Raw genomic sequence first — 13,307 nt, forward strand, 5'->3', positions numbered from 1 at the left:
TTGGATCGCTGAATATGCATTATTCCTAAAATAATAATTCATAATTTCCTTACAACAAAAAATAAAGAGTTAATGATTCAGTATATATATATATATATATATATATATCAATTATATAATTCACTTGTGCAATTAAATAATTTGATCACTTAGTATAGGATAATTTATAATTTTTCTATAAAGAAATTAGGAATTAGTGTTTTTTTGTTATGTGTAAAAACTGAGGGTGAAAAGTACTAATTAACCTCAGGTAATAGAATACATATTATCTGTATATTTTATAATTGAAAAGTAAAATAATTGAAATAAATGTTTGTTTAAATATAATACATTTCACAAATTCAATTTTCTCTGACTAAACAAAACTTGACTAAATGTTTATTTTTTATATAATTAATTATGATAATAATTTAGATTAACTAAAAAGATTATAACCATTTTTCAAGATGTTTTATTTCTAAAATTTAAACTACTTTTATCCACAGTAGGTGTACGATTCTATAGACACTTTATGAGAAGTCTTTAAATTATAATAAAAGCATAATTACAAGATTAAAACTTAAAAAAAAGTGACGAAAGGTCATCACTGGAGTAGAGTTTGCAGCTTAGTTTGACTCAATAGAAAAAAATTTATCAATTTAAATAAAATATATTAAAAATTGATAAATTGAGAACTCTTTTGATGTTATGATATATCTCTTATATATTAAAAAGTATAAATTATATACAATTAATCAAGATTTTACCATAAACATATGTAATTATCTCACCGCTATTATTCTTTACTTAAATTTTAATATAAATGTTTCACTTATCTAAATTATGGTATAAATATATAAATATATATGTCAATATGTAGGTAGACCTTGGTGTTAATAATAATATATTTTCATATCACTAATATATATTGTTAAACTATCGAAAAATAGTTTTCACTAAAATTTTTTAAAACAACTAGACACGAAATTAAAAAAAAATAGTATACCAATGTGAAATTTCGCCAAAAATTTGAAAAAGAGAAAAAATGAAATAGAAGTTAGTTAACGTTTAAGGATTTCCGTTTGCTGACGTGTTGGATTAGCATTGGCCCTTTAAGCTACGAATTCTTAAGAAGTCAAACTGAAACTGTAAGAAAAATAAAGATTAAAAAAACAAGACAAAAGAAAAGCAAAAACCCTACTCTGTTTCTCTCTGCCTCTCTGTTCCACTGTCAGTAGCCGTTGCCTCCCGCTCCGCCGGCGCAGCTATTCAAACACCATTTCTCTACTGCTTGTCCAGTTGCTTTTTGAGTCTCTCCTCAATCTATACTTATCTTTGGTAAGCTCAGTTTCCATGATTCTCCTTTGAGTTTGTCCGACATATAATTTTCAATATTGGGTCCTTTTGAAGAATCAGGATTGGATGAAAAATTTTTCGAAAAAAAAATAATAACGAAAGAACAATTCAAACCTTCCTGAATAACTTGCTCTCAGGGGTTTTGGGCAAGAGGAATGGAATATGTAGTAAAAGATAAGAAATTTATGGTGGGGATTTGTGTAAAATTACAGGCTCTACGAACAATTTAAACCTTCTCGTGTAACTTGCTTTCTGAATTTGGATAGATGCTGCTCTTATTTAATGCATTTGGATATCCTAAAATATATGTGTTGGTGAGTAAATTTTGTATATTTTATGCTGTCTTATTTACTACGAAAGATCCTTTGTTTGTTTTGTTTCACAAGGTTGGTACTTGACACAACATTTCTGTCAAAATGAAGAAAATGATAGCCCTTGGTTTTGAAGGATCAGCTAACAAGATTGGTGTTGGGGTTGTGACATTAGATGGCACCATTTTGTCAAACCCACGCCACACCTACATTACCCCACCTGGCCAAGGATTCCTTCCACGAGAAACTGCTCAACACCATCTCCAGCATGTGCTTCCACTGATTAAATCGGCTTTAAAAACAGCCCAAATTACCCCTGATGAAATTGACTGCCTTTGTTACACCAAGGGTCCCGGTATGGGTGCACCGCTACAAGTTTCCGCCATTGTTGTTAGGGTTCTTTCGTTGCTATGGAAGAAGCCCGTTGTTGCAGTTAACCACTGTGTTGCACATATTGAGATGGGAAGGATAGTAACTGGTGCAGATGATCCAGTTGTGTTGTATGTTAGTGGTGGGAATACTCAGGTTATAGCGTATAGTGAAGGGCGATACAGAATCTTTGGGGAGACTATTGACATTGCTGTTGGGAATTGCTTGGATCGGTTTGCTAGAGTTTTAACCCTCTCAAATGATCCAAGCCCTGGATATAACATTGAGCAGGTATGTAAAGATGGTTATGTTGTAATTTTCAAGTTCTGAAACATATTATAATCTAGAAACCTGATTCCTTTATTTTCCCTTTGTCATATATTGGAGGGAAACAAAGTTCTTTTGTAATGCTAATTTTCAACCTCTTTCAATTTACTTTTATGCTTTAGATACTCAAACATCGGAGGTTTTGCTTCTGTTTAAATATTTTTAGATGATCTAAGGTAATCATACCTCAAATAGCGGTGCATATCTAAGTGATTTAAGATTTATATTTTATGAAATCAAAACTGTGAAACTCAGGAAGGAAGCCATATGTTTGCTTTCTGCACAGCAAATTGAATACTACTAGACCTATAAAGCATGATAATATTTCTGCTCCTAGGAATAATCCATAGAACCTAGATATTTTGAGACTAATAGTTCTCTCTTTTCCCTCTTGTTATTTCTCTGTCATTTTAGTCAATACAACAAGCTCTAAGACCCTAATTTCAATTATCCTTGAATTCCCCTTTTGTCCTTCAGTCCTCTGCCACTGCTTTACTTTTATAATTTTATAGATGATGAATAAGTTAGTTTTAGGCGTTCTGATTTCAACCATTGCCAATTTGCACATCTTGCTGAAGTTCAATTTAATCATTTTATCTATTTTCATTTTGTTCTGCCCCTTTATGTCTGTCTCTTCCCCCAAATCTTCTGCACTTGAAGAGACAAATTAGATGCTTCTAGCAGAGCTTCCATGTTACAAGATTTGTTTATTACTCCTGTTTGAGGACAGTTTTTTCTCACAGCTTCACGTACTAATTCATGTTCAGAAAGCATTTCCATTCAACCTGCCTGATATGACTTCTTCCTTTCCAGCTAGCAAAGAAAGGAGAAAAGTTTATAGATCTTCCATATGTGGTCAAAGGGATGGATGTATCCTTTAGTGGAATATTGAGCTACATTGAAGCTACTGCAGAGGAGAAGCTAAAAAATAATGAATGCACCCCTGCAGATTTGTGCTACTCCCTTCAGGTGAATTACTTACAGGATCCTTTTGTGTTCTTTACACGACAGTATAGCTGGAAAAGCTTTAGAGGCAAAGAATCTTTATGTCACCATTCTAATGTATTCGCATTAAAATGTTGTGTGCTACTGTCTTTTGCTCTGATTAGTTTCTACTTATATTGTATTATGTTGCAGGAAACTCTATTTGCAATGCTTGTGGAGATTACAGAACGAGCTATGGCTCACTGTGATACGAAAGATGTTCTCATAGTTGGTGGTGTGGGTTGCAATGAGCGCTTGCAAGAGATGATGAGGACAATGTGTTCTGAACGAGGTGGTAGATTGTTTGCAACTGATGACAGGTACTGCATTGACAATGGAGCAATGATAGCATATACAGGTCTCCTTGCCTTTGCTCATGGGTCATCAACACCCCTTGAGGAGACGACATTCACTCAGCGTTTTCGGACCGATGAGGTGCATGCAATCTGGAGGGAGAAACATGAGTCAGGTGACATGAATGGTCTTGTGGAGGGAGGAATTTAAATTGCTATTAAGGTATGGTCATCTTGGTGTTTCCAAAAAGGGAAAATAAATGATGAATTCGTGGTTTGGGTGTTATTGAAAATTTTAGAAATTTTAATCACTTAAAGAAGAAAACAAATTAAGTATGTTTTTCTGAATGTTATTTTCTTTAATGCTTTAACATATGCAAAAAAATGTAAGAGATTGTTTTAAAATATTACACATTGATTTGCTGTATTTGGGCTTTCCATGGTTGCTTGTGATGCCTGGGGGATGTTTTCTTTTGTTCTGGTGGATATGGAAAGGTGTTAGCTTTACTCAATGTTGAATTTAGGCTCTAGACTGTACAGGCAAATTGTTCAAAACCATTTAGGGTGGAAAAAATAAGCTATAAAATTAATTTAGTCTAAGTGATGTGACTGTTTCTGTTGAGCAATTACTGATACTAGATGCATTTAGACTTATGATCAATCTGACATGAATTCTGATCTCTGCCCTTAATTATACATGTACCGTTTTTGTCTTCGCAAAACTAACTTGGTGAAATGAACTAAAAATTTATCAATTTAATATGAACAAATGCAGCAAAGCCATACATTGAAGATATATTCAATTTATGAACTTTTTATTTTTAAACACGTGAAAAAAGTTTCAGAAAATATTATACTCTTTTTAAGACCAAATTTTAGAATCGTGGGTTTTCAATAAATAAGTCATTTGAGTTCAATGCTCTTGATACTTATTCAGAATATTACTATACTGTCAGTTTGGTCTATTTATCATTTTATTCTTGTTTTTCTGAGGGTTGGTGTATCATGGGAATTGATCAATTGGCTTAAGTATGCAGTGTTAATTGCCCATAATTTCTTTTGACTTCTAAAAGAAAAAACAATCATTTGAGTTAAATAAAAATGTGCTACTGGTAGTTAAGAGGTTACTATTATTCTGTTGGCTTTAATTTGATATTTCTTTTCATGATTTGTTGTGCATATTTGGATTATGGTAAACTACAAATTTGGTGGAATGAGCTGAATTTCTGGTCCATGGTTTCATTTTCTTTTAACATAGTTGTGAAGTTGTGGTTTTAGAAAGTTTTGGTGGTCAACCTTCAAGTTTCAGAAGTTTCCTATTTAGTAGTTATCCAACCTAGAGTAATTAGGAGAGTTCTTGAACCTATAAGCAATTATTATTTTCTTAGAGTATTGGAGTTTGTTTCTATGCAATTGAGTTATTTGGTGAGTTTTGCGATAAATTTACATTGCAGTTCCTATTTATTATGAACTTTAAACTTCCATCAATCTTTGATGCTCTACCTCTCTTCACTGTTACACCATTGCAAACCTGAAAAATCAGATACATGTTGTTGCCAGAATATTTTAGCAAGACGGATCCCTGATTTCACCCACTTCATTCATCAGAGTTTAGCATATTCAACTGAGTCCTCACCCCTTATTTCACCTTTTACCATGGTTATAGGCCCTAAAAGGAAATAGGCATGTTCTTCGAACTTGTACCATGTCATGTTTGCTTGAGACCAAAGTACAGGGTATTGTTGGGCCTCTATGTGCCTTATGGATTAAAGCTAACTTTAGAGTCGTTGAAAGCTAATTTTTCAAATATAGTGAGTGCTATTAACTTGGGTATATTTGGTTTAGTTAACAACAAGATCATGTCATCAAATTATTTGGGCTTTCCATTTTGATAACCAAAACCGTACAGCATGACACCAAATACTGAATGTATCTGTCTGCTGGAAGTATAGAGAAAGGGTTAGAACCTTTGCAGGAAAGATAGAAAGAGAAGAAGGAAAGGAAGAAAAGAAAAAAATTTGGAGAGAGAAGATTGATAGGAGATCCTTTAATGAAGAGAAGATGGTAAATTTGAAGTTTATGGTTGAACTTGAACTGATAGCATAACATCCCATTCAAACCTGTGGTTTGCTTTCTGATTATGGTGCTTTCTATAGTTCTATTATGGATTTTCCTTTTTCCGCAAATTTGTTCTGCTAGGTGTTTCTGGTTCAACATTTTGGGTCAATACAGTCACATAACGCTTGAGGATTTGCCCCCTAAACAGAATACCTGATCATACCAACAGCTTCACAGAAATTGTTTCAGTCTTTGGTTTTGAAACTCTTGTTAGTTCAATCATCATTTTGATTTGTTTGGTTGCATTGAACTTCTTCATGCTTTGCTGGAAATTGTGTTAAACATTGGCTTGCTCTCATGGTCACGCAATTATGCCCAAAATGGTTAGCATCGCAATGGTTGCTTCCCCTTTTCTTATGCTAATGCTGTTGAAAATCGAATGTGTTAATTGAATTGTTGTAGTTTTTATTGAGACAAATCCTAGTCTTGATGATTTGAGCTACTTTCTATTGCCATTTTTATGTACAAGTGCAGACCTCTTTGTCATTATTAGATTTTTGAAACATAATGAGTCTGGTTTTAGAGAGATGTATAAGAGAAGAGAGAAATAATTTTAAATGACCAATGACTACATGAATGTATAAGAAGAAGGGGTTTAAGTGAAATTCAATGAATTTTGACCGCATGAATATGTACATTAGCAAATGGAAACATCTTTACTGAATTAGAGAAAGGATTAACTTGCAATTCTTTTTTTGATTGCTGGATGATGGAAATAACGATTCTCAGAGTATAGAAACTAAAATGAATATTTCATGGAGTTCGGGGACCAGTTGGGCCCTTAATTTATTGGTTTTTTGAAATGGATTCTCTTAACAAGCGTCTTGGTATGATTAACACCCTTCTTCCATTGTTGTGATTGTCAAGTGAAATTTTGAGTTTGGTATCCAGTCATGGTTGAGTTGTGTTATGCAGAAAGTAAATCATTTTGTATTCTTTAGAAATAGAAAGAAAATATTATCTTTTATTTTCTTCTCAAATCCCAATAGGTATGTCTTCCTATTATTCCCTTTTCAGCTCTTCATCACATTTTGGATGGAGTACTGGGATTTGAAATCTTCTTTTCATTGTACTATCTTTCAGGAAATAAATTGTGTTCTTGATTTCAAAGATATAGGATTTCTGGTTTTAGTAGTATGATGTATAGCTACTTTTATGTTTGCGATCTTGTTTTCTTGATTGTGTCCAAGGATCAAGCAATTTACTTGACACAGATTTTGTTCTGGTGTTATTATTTGGTCATCAGAATGCTGTTAAATAAATTAATAAAATAGTTATGGGGCATTTGTGTTTCCTTGTTTCTTGTAATTTGCATTTGAACCTAACAGAGTCATTTTGATGTTTTCTCACCCTTGTCTAACCCTGTCTAGGTCATGTAAAATTTGCAGAAAGTTCCACATGTTTTTGTTATAATATACTTGCTACATTTTTGTTGTTTCCAGGTTTCAGTGCTTGTTGCATGTCCCAACTCTGGCTCTTGAAGGTACACTAAAGATTTATGTATGTCATGATGTAATATGGTTACCAGGAAGGTTAAGAAGCAACTTATTCCATGTTCTAAATATTTTATTTGCAAATTATTTCTTACATTGAAATCTCCCTATATTCTTTCTCTCTGTTTCTCTCTTTTTCTGTGCACATGTATGCATCTGCATGGCACTCTAAAATCACTCTTTTTCAACTACATCACCAAGTATGTTTCCTTCAATTGCATCACAAATATTGTCTACTCATTACAGCATTGAACTCAAGTAGACCATTGTCGGGCAGCAATCTATTGTTGTCAGAGAAACCTAATTAACTGGATCTGTGTTGATGGATACTCTCTATTTCTAACTAGGCAGAAGCTGAAATGCTGTAACATGTTGGCATTTGGTATCATAAACATCAAATGAAGCTGACATAAAATATGGGGATTTGGTTTGGATGAAAATTTGGAATCCACTAAGATATGGGGCATTTGAAATGTTAAGGATCAATGGATAGTGAAATAAATGTTGCATGATTCGGTGAACACAGCACGCCCTGAGAGAATTCAAGGCTTGAAGTTGCGGCAATTTGCCTTGGATGCCATCATAGAGGGTGGTAGTTCCCACAAGGCTCTGGATGTATTAGGAAAAGATTATCTTCCCTTAGTATATCGAAATAATAAGAATTAATATGTCGGCAATAAAGTGCGTCAAACTTATTGATTCTACGGCTAGTTTTTATTTTTTATTTTTTATTTTTTGTGCTTCTTTTTTTCTGGTAGGAGAACATTTAAGTTATTTAATATTTAGTTTTCTTATTAATTAGTTTGAGGACTGTCTCTATATAAACGTTCTCTTTCCCTTTAATTGCTTGTGGTTCTATATATTGACATTTGACAATGCAAGTTTAATAAATTTCAATATTGAAATAAAAAAACAACCTTCCCTGATTACCTAATATACAGTAATTACTACAAAAATTTTAGTATTAAAAATAGAAAATTGGGACTCGATTATAATCAATCTCTCATTGCATTTCATTTCTATTTTAATTTGTTTTAGTGAATATATAGTTCTGACTGATCGGCTTTGCACATTGGAAGGCCTAAATCAACAGACTAGTTTTTTCAAAATGCTTCATCTATAGGCTTGGTTGAAGGAATAGATACTAGGTGGAGAGCTCCACTTAGTCATTACTAGCAAAGGATTGCGATGCTGCGGATTTAATTCTTTTTTTAAAAAAAGGAAAATAGGCATATATTTTAATTATTTCTTAAAAATATTTTTTCTTCATTGTAGGTTAGAAGTTAATTATTTTATGATAGTAATAAAAATTTGTATCGGTTGCAAAAATAGATTAAAAAGATAAAATGATCATTAAAATACAATAAGAGAATAGAAGGAACAACTTCCCTAGTTTTAGTAAATTATAAATTTGCAATTCATCACTACCATTAGCTGTGAATGGTTAGTATACCCCACCCACATCATCTCTTTTGGTTTCGGTTTTTCAATTTGTGAAATTTAAACTCTGGGTTTTCATTCTTAAGGTCATTAACTACATGATTACATGAAAAAAAAAGTAAAAAAATCTTTGATAATAATTGGTTTTTTATGATTTTCTTTCTGTGTTAATTTTTGGATAATATGAAAAAATTAAGAAAAAAAATTGGTTTTTCAATTGGTGAAATTAAAACAGTGGGTTTTCATTCTTAAGGTCATTAACTACATGATTACATGAGAAAAATAAAAAAATATTTGATAATAATTGGTTTTCTATGATTTTTTTTTTGGGTTTTTAGGATTTTGTATGTGTTAATTTTGGATAATTTGAAAAAATTAAGAAAAAAAATTTGGCCGGCCTCCACCACGGCCATGGCTAATGTCGATCACTCCAGGATTCGTTAATTTTGCATAGAATTGATGAGCCACCGGCCAGACCCACGGCTATGTTTGGCTTTCATATAGAATTTAAAGGCTACCACAATGCCCGAGCCTATCAATATAAGCTGACCAAGTGACTGAATGTGTTGAACCAGACCCGCATTTATCCGTGCCCCAGGTGGTCTGTGCTTGCGCGCGTCTAAGCTCTGTCTAGGGGCCTTATGTCTCACGACGTTCAAGGCATATAAATGGCACGTTTCGCCCCTAATTTATGGATGTGGGCCGCGCTAAAATTAAGAAGCTACATGGCCATGTGTCATTCGTCAAGCAAAAACGAAATACATGGGTACTTGGTTTCCCCTTTCGAAACCAATGCGAGATCTACTAGAGCCTCCTTCATGGCATGGAAGAGCCTGCACTTGCCGTCACTGTCCCTTCTGTAAACCTCTTCCATCAGCAGCAAGACGCTTATCCAGTGGGATCGTATACCCTTTCAGATTCTTCCGTTGTTTAAACCATGGGTTTGAATTTTTCGCGTCTGGTAGAAAAGGCGCAATGGCGGATCGAAAGCTACGAGATTTCTACCTTCAAAAGTTCTTACGATGAGTCAGGTAAACGACTCGATTAGGAATCTAACTGGGAGGCTTCCACTTTTGCAAAATTTCGCTTTTATAACTAAAACACAACCATTACAAGTCCACGCAATTACAAACTCCTCTCCGACTAAATTCTCTTCTATTTATTTATTTATTTATACCTTTGTTTTCCACAATACTGCCATGGAATTCAAGACCTATATATGGCTTCCTCTTTCTCTCTCTCGTATCTTGTTGTTGCTTCATGGCTCAAACTCTCTCGGGCACCTCCATGCTCCTCGAGTCCGACTGGATCCGAGCCAGTTTGGTTGCATCAGGTGCACTGTCTAAACCCTTGCAAGCTCGGATAGCCACTCCCAATTCGTCCACAAACAGCTTGGTATTGTTGAAGTGGTCAACTTGCATGGGGCATGCGAGCAACAACACTCCGACGAGGATTCCCTCGACTTCGGAGTTCCAGCCGCAAGGAGTCAAGTACGAACAAACCGCGCGATGCTCTAGAATCGCGAGTCCCCTTCCCTCCACGGGCTCTTCGAAGCTCGAAAATATTATTTGAATAATAAGTAATATATCTTTATTTAATTTTAATTTTGAAAAATATATTTAAAATATTAATATATTTATATAAATTTTTTTAAAATATTAAAATATTATGCAAATAGATTGGCTAGATCGTCCTCAAACTGTAGATCTGATAGACCCATGGACAAGAGCTTTAATATTTCCTATAATGATTATGAAGCCTCATCCATAATGATCATTTTTCATTTTAATATAATTAACTTGCAGAAACCTCAATGTTGGAAGTTATTGTTTTTCATTTTAAAAAACATAAATTAATTTACGAAATTCTTATATTTGAATTTTGATACTTTTAAAAAACGATCTAAATTATATTTTTTTCATTCAAAAAAAGAAAGAAAAAATAAAGGAAAAAGAAAATAAAAATAAAAAAGAGAATAATATGAAAAAGACCCATATATTTATTTCATTTTATCTATTTCCTTATTATTGTTAATTATTAGTTTTTCCTCTTTCTTTCGTATATGTGTCTCTCTTTCATCTGAAGATCTAAAACTCTTGTACTCAATTTCAAAATATAAATTGTTGGAGATCAACAATTTATTTAGATCAATTTTTTATCTTAAATTATTTTAAATTACTATAACTAATTTATAAAATGAGCCTGCCTAACCCCTTCCCTTCTGTCTTGCCCATTTGTATCAACCATAACTCTATTTTTTCTTATCCTTAAATCATTTTGGCCTATTCCCTTTGTTTTTCTCTTTGACAGTGGGCCTTTTTATTTTATTTTGAAGGCAACTTGTTCATATAAAACTTATTTTACCCATTTAATCTTTCCATAAGAAAATGTAAGATAGAAAGCATTGTGTTTGATGAAGATAAACAAATAAATGAAAGAGAAAAATAGGGGGTAAAATAAGGACAGGGAAAGATGGACTTATTAAAAATGAAATAGAACTTCATAATGTATTCGAGCGTTTGATTTATTGGTTGATGTATAATTTTTTTACTTAAAAAATAAGATTTGAATCACTCATCCCTCAATTATAAATAAAAAAAAATTAAACTTCATAATTCTTTGAATATAATTTATGTCTGATTTTACGTGTAAGGATAAAATAATTTGTTATGTTTTGGCAAATAAAATTCAGGTTGCAATGGGTTACAATTTCATACATCCATAGTTAATTTAAAAACTCTACAAACATGTTTAGACCCATAGCATTTAATTATAAATAAATGACATTTGATAAGATTATAATTTTGGTTTCAAGTCCTTTTAATGGAGCAACTTGGAAGAGAAATAAGGTATTAACTCTCTTAATTAACTGCTTAAAGAGCAATTAACAGTGACTAATCATGACGTGCTTCAATTAAATAGGTGGCGGCAAAATAAAAAATTAATCGGATTTTCATAAGATGACCCAAAATCATGATACAGCATATTAGCAAATGGGGAATAAAAAATAGTTATGATGATTTGTGACAAACAGCCCACTTGCTGCAAGTAGCTGTCTGCAAAACAAAATAACCAACATTCATCAACCTCGTTAGTTGCATCCTAAGGTGGTTGACTCGATTACGATTTGTACATTGGCTTCGCTTCTTGTTGGCTTCTAAATTCCGCAGAAAAAGCTTCAATCAATTACAAGAAAAGATGGAGAGTCAAATGGCATGTGAGGGCAAAGGCGTCAGTAAACATATCTGGGTCATCCCCTTCCCAGCATGCGGCCATATTCTTCCTCTCGTCGACTTAACCCATCAGCTCCTTCTTCGTGGCCTAACGGTGACAATCTTGGTCACACCCAAAAACCTTTGCTATCTGAACCCTCTTCTCTCTTTGCACTCTCCCAGTAATGTTCAAACCCTTGTCTTTCCCTTTCCTTCTCACTCTTCCCTCCCTCCTGGAGTTGAGCAGATGCAAGACCTCCCTATATCCTTTGTTCCTGACATCGCAACTGCCTTGGGTAAACTCTATGAACCTTTGTTTCAGTGGTTTCAAAGCCACCCATCTCCCCCTGTTGCTATTCTCTCTGATACATTGCTCAATTCTTGGACTACAAAGCTAGCTTCCCATCTCAACATCCCTAATATCAGTTTCCTTCCGTTCAATGTCAGAGCAGTGTCTTCGTGGTTCGGAAAACTGAACATCATGCCATCCTTTTACACGGAGGCATATATGGCAAGTATACAAAGTTGGGGGCTTGTTTTTAACTCCTTCAAAGAGTTGGAAGGCGAAAATTTGGATATCATTAAGGAGAAGTTCACCCGACATGATCGGGTTTGGGGCGTCGGGCCTTTGCCGCCTGCAAAAGCTGGGGACAAAGGCCTCACTCAGAGAGGTGGACGGAGTTCAATGCCCCCTGATCAAGTAATGACATGGCTCGATTCCTGCACGTGGACAAATCAGTCGTCTACGTGGGATTTGGGAGTCAAATTACGTTGACCAAGCAGCAAATGAAGGCACTGGCCTCAGCGTTGGAAGAGAGCGGGGTTCGTTTCATTTGGGCTGTCAAGGATCCGATGAAAAGAGTGCAAGATGGCGATGATGATCAGAGTATGATACCTCAGGGGTTCGAAGATCGTGTGGCAGGGAGAGGCCTCGTGATCAAAGGGTGGGCTCCCCAAGTGGCGATTCTCAGGCACCGGGCCGTTGGTTCTTACTTGAGTCATTGCGGTTGGAACTCAGCACTGGAAGGGATCCTTGCTGGAGTGTTGTTGCTTGCTTGGCCCATGCAAGCCGACCACTTCCACATCACCAAGCTGTTGGCAGATGAATTCGGGGTGGCTATCCGAGTTTGCAAGGGTTTAAGGAGTATCCCTGATTCGGCCAAACTAACTCGGATCTTTGTTGACTCCACAAGCATGGCGCTGCCAGAAAGAGGTCGAGCCATAGAGCTGCAGAAAACTGCACTAAACGCCATCAGAAAAGGTGGAAGCTCGTACCAGGCTCTTGATAAACTAATTGAAGAGTTGTCTAGCTTTAATGGCAACAAAATCAAGGAAAATAAAATAAGATCGTCTATGTAGCATTTGGGAATGGTTTGACTTTGACAGAAATTACACCACAAAGGGTCTTCACTAGAATTCCCCTAC

The 13,307-nt window shown here is 34.6% G+C and overlaps 2 protein-coding genes and 1 pseudogene across 2 annotated transcripts; all 3 read left to right on the plus strand.

The window, feature by feature from the left end:
• Positions 1 to 1,144: 1,144 nt before the first annotated feature.
• Positions 1,145 to 7,340, plus strand: LOC110422314 (Actin-like ATPase superfamily protein). The gene is made up of 5 exons (XM_021436180.1): positions 1,145 to 1,317; positions 1,722 to 2,306; positions 3,156 to 3,311; positions 3,480 to 3,842; positions 7,180 to 7,340. The coding sequence occupies exons 2-4, from the start codon at positions 1,752 to 1,754 to the stop codon at positions 3,828 to 3,830; spliced, it is 1,062 nt and encodes a 353-aa protein (XP_021291855.1). The 5' UTR covers positions 1,145 to 1,317; positions 1,722 to 1,751; the 3' UTR covers positions 3,831 to 3,842; positions 7,180 to 7,340.
• Positions 7,341 to 11,868: 4,528 nt separating this feature from the next.
• On the plus strand, positions 11,869 to 12,657 carry LOC110421374 (flavonol 7-O-rhamnosyltransferase pseudogene; annotated as a pseudogene).
• LOC149526846 (flavonol 7-O-rhamnosyltransferase-like) lies at positions 12,654 to 13,241 on the plus strand. Its single transcript, XM_089784498.1, has one exon. It carries the CDS (start codon positions 12,669 to 12,671, stop codon positions 13,239 to 13,241), a length of 573 nt encoding a protein of 190 aa, XP_089640624.1. The 5' UTR covers positions 12,654 to 12,668.
• The last annotated feature ends 66 nt before the right edge of the window (positions 13,242 to 13,307 follow it).

This window comes from Theobroma umbraticum, unplaced genomic scaffold, assembly GCF_002168275.2.
Source record: "Theobroma umbraticum cultivar Fairchild unplaced genomic scaffold, ASM216827v3 scaffold_130.0, whole genome shotgun sequence".
Classification (NCBI taxonomy): domain Eukaryota; kingdom Viridiplantae; phylum Streptophyta; class Magnoliopsida; order Malvales; family Malvaceae; genus Theobroma; species Theobroma umbraticum.

What these genes read in the sequence shown, in the direction of transcription:
- LOC110422314 (XM_021436180.1), top strand. Translation starts at nt 1,752, where the DNA reads ATGAAGAAAATGATAGCCCTTGGTTTTGAAGGATCAGCTAACAAGATT. An exon ending in CTGGATATAACATTGAGCAG is followed by an intron (nt 2,307 to 3,155) that starts GTATGTAAAGAT and finishes CTTCCTTTCCAG; the next exon opens with CTAGCAAAGAAAGGAGAAAA. An exon ending in ATTTGTGCTACTCCCTTCAG is followed by an intron (nt 3,312 to 3,479) that starts GTGAATTACTTA and finishes ATTATGTTGCAG; the next exon opens with GAAACTCTATTTGCAATGCT.
- LOC149526846 (XM_089784498.1), top strand. Translation starts at nt 12,669, where the DNA reads ATGAAGGCACTGGCCTCAGCGTTGGAAGAGAGCGGGGTTCGTTTCATT.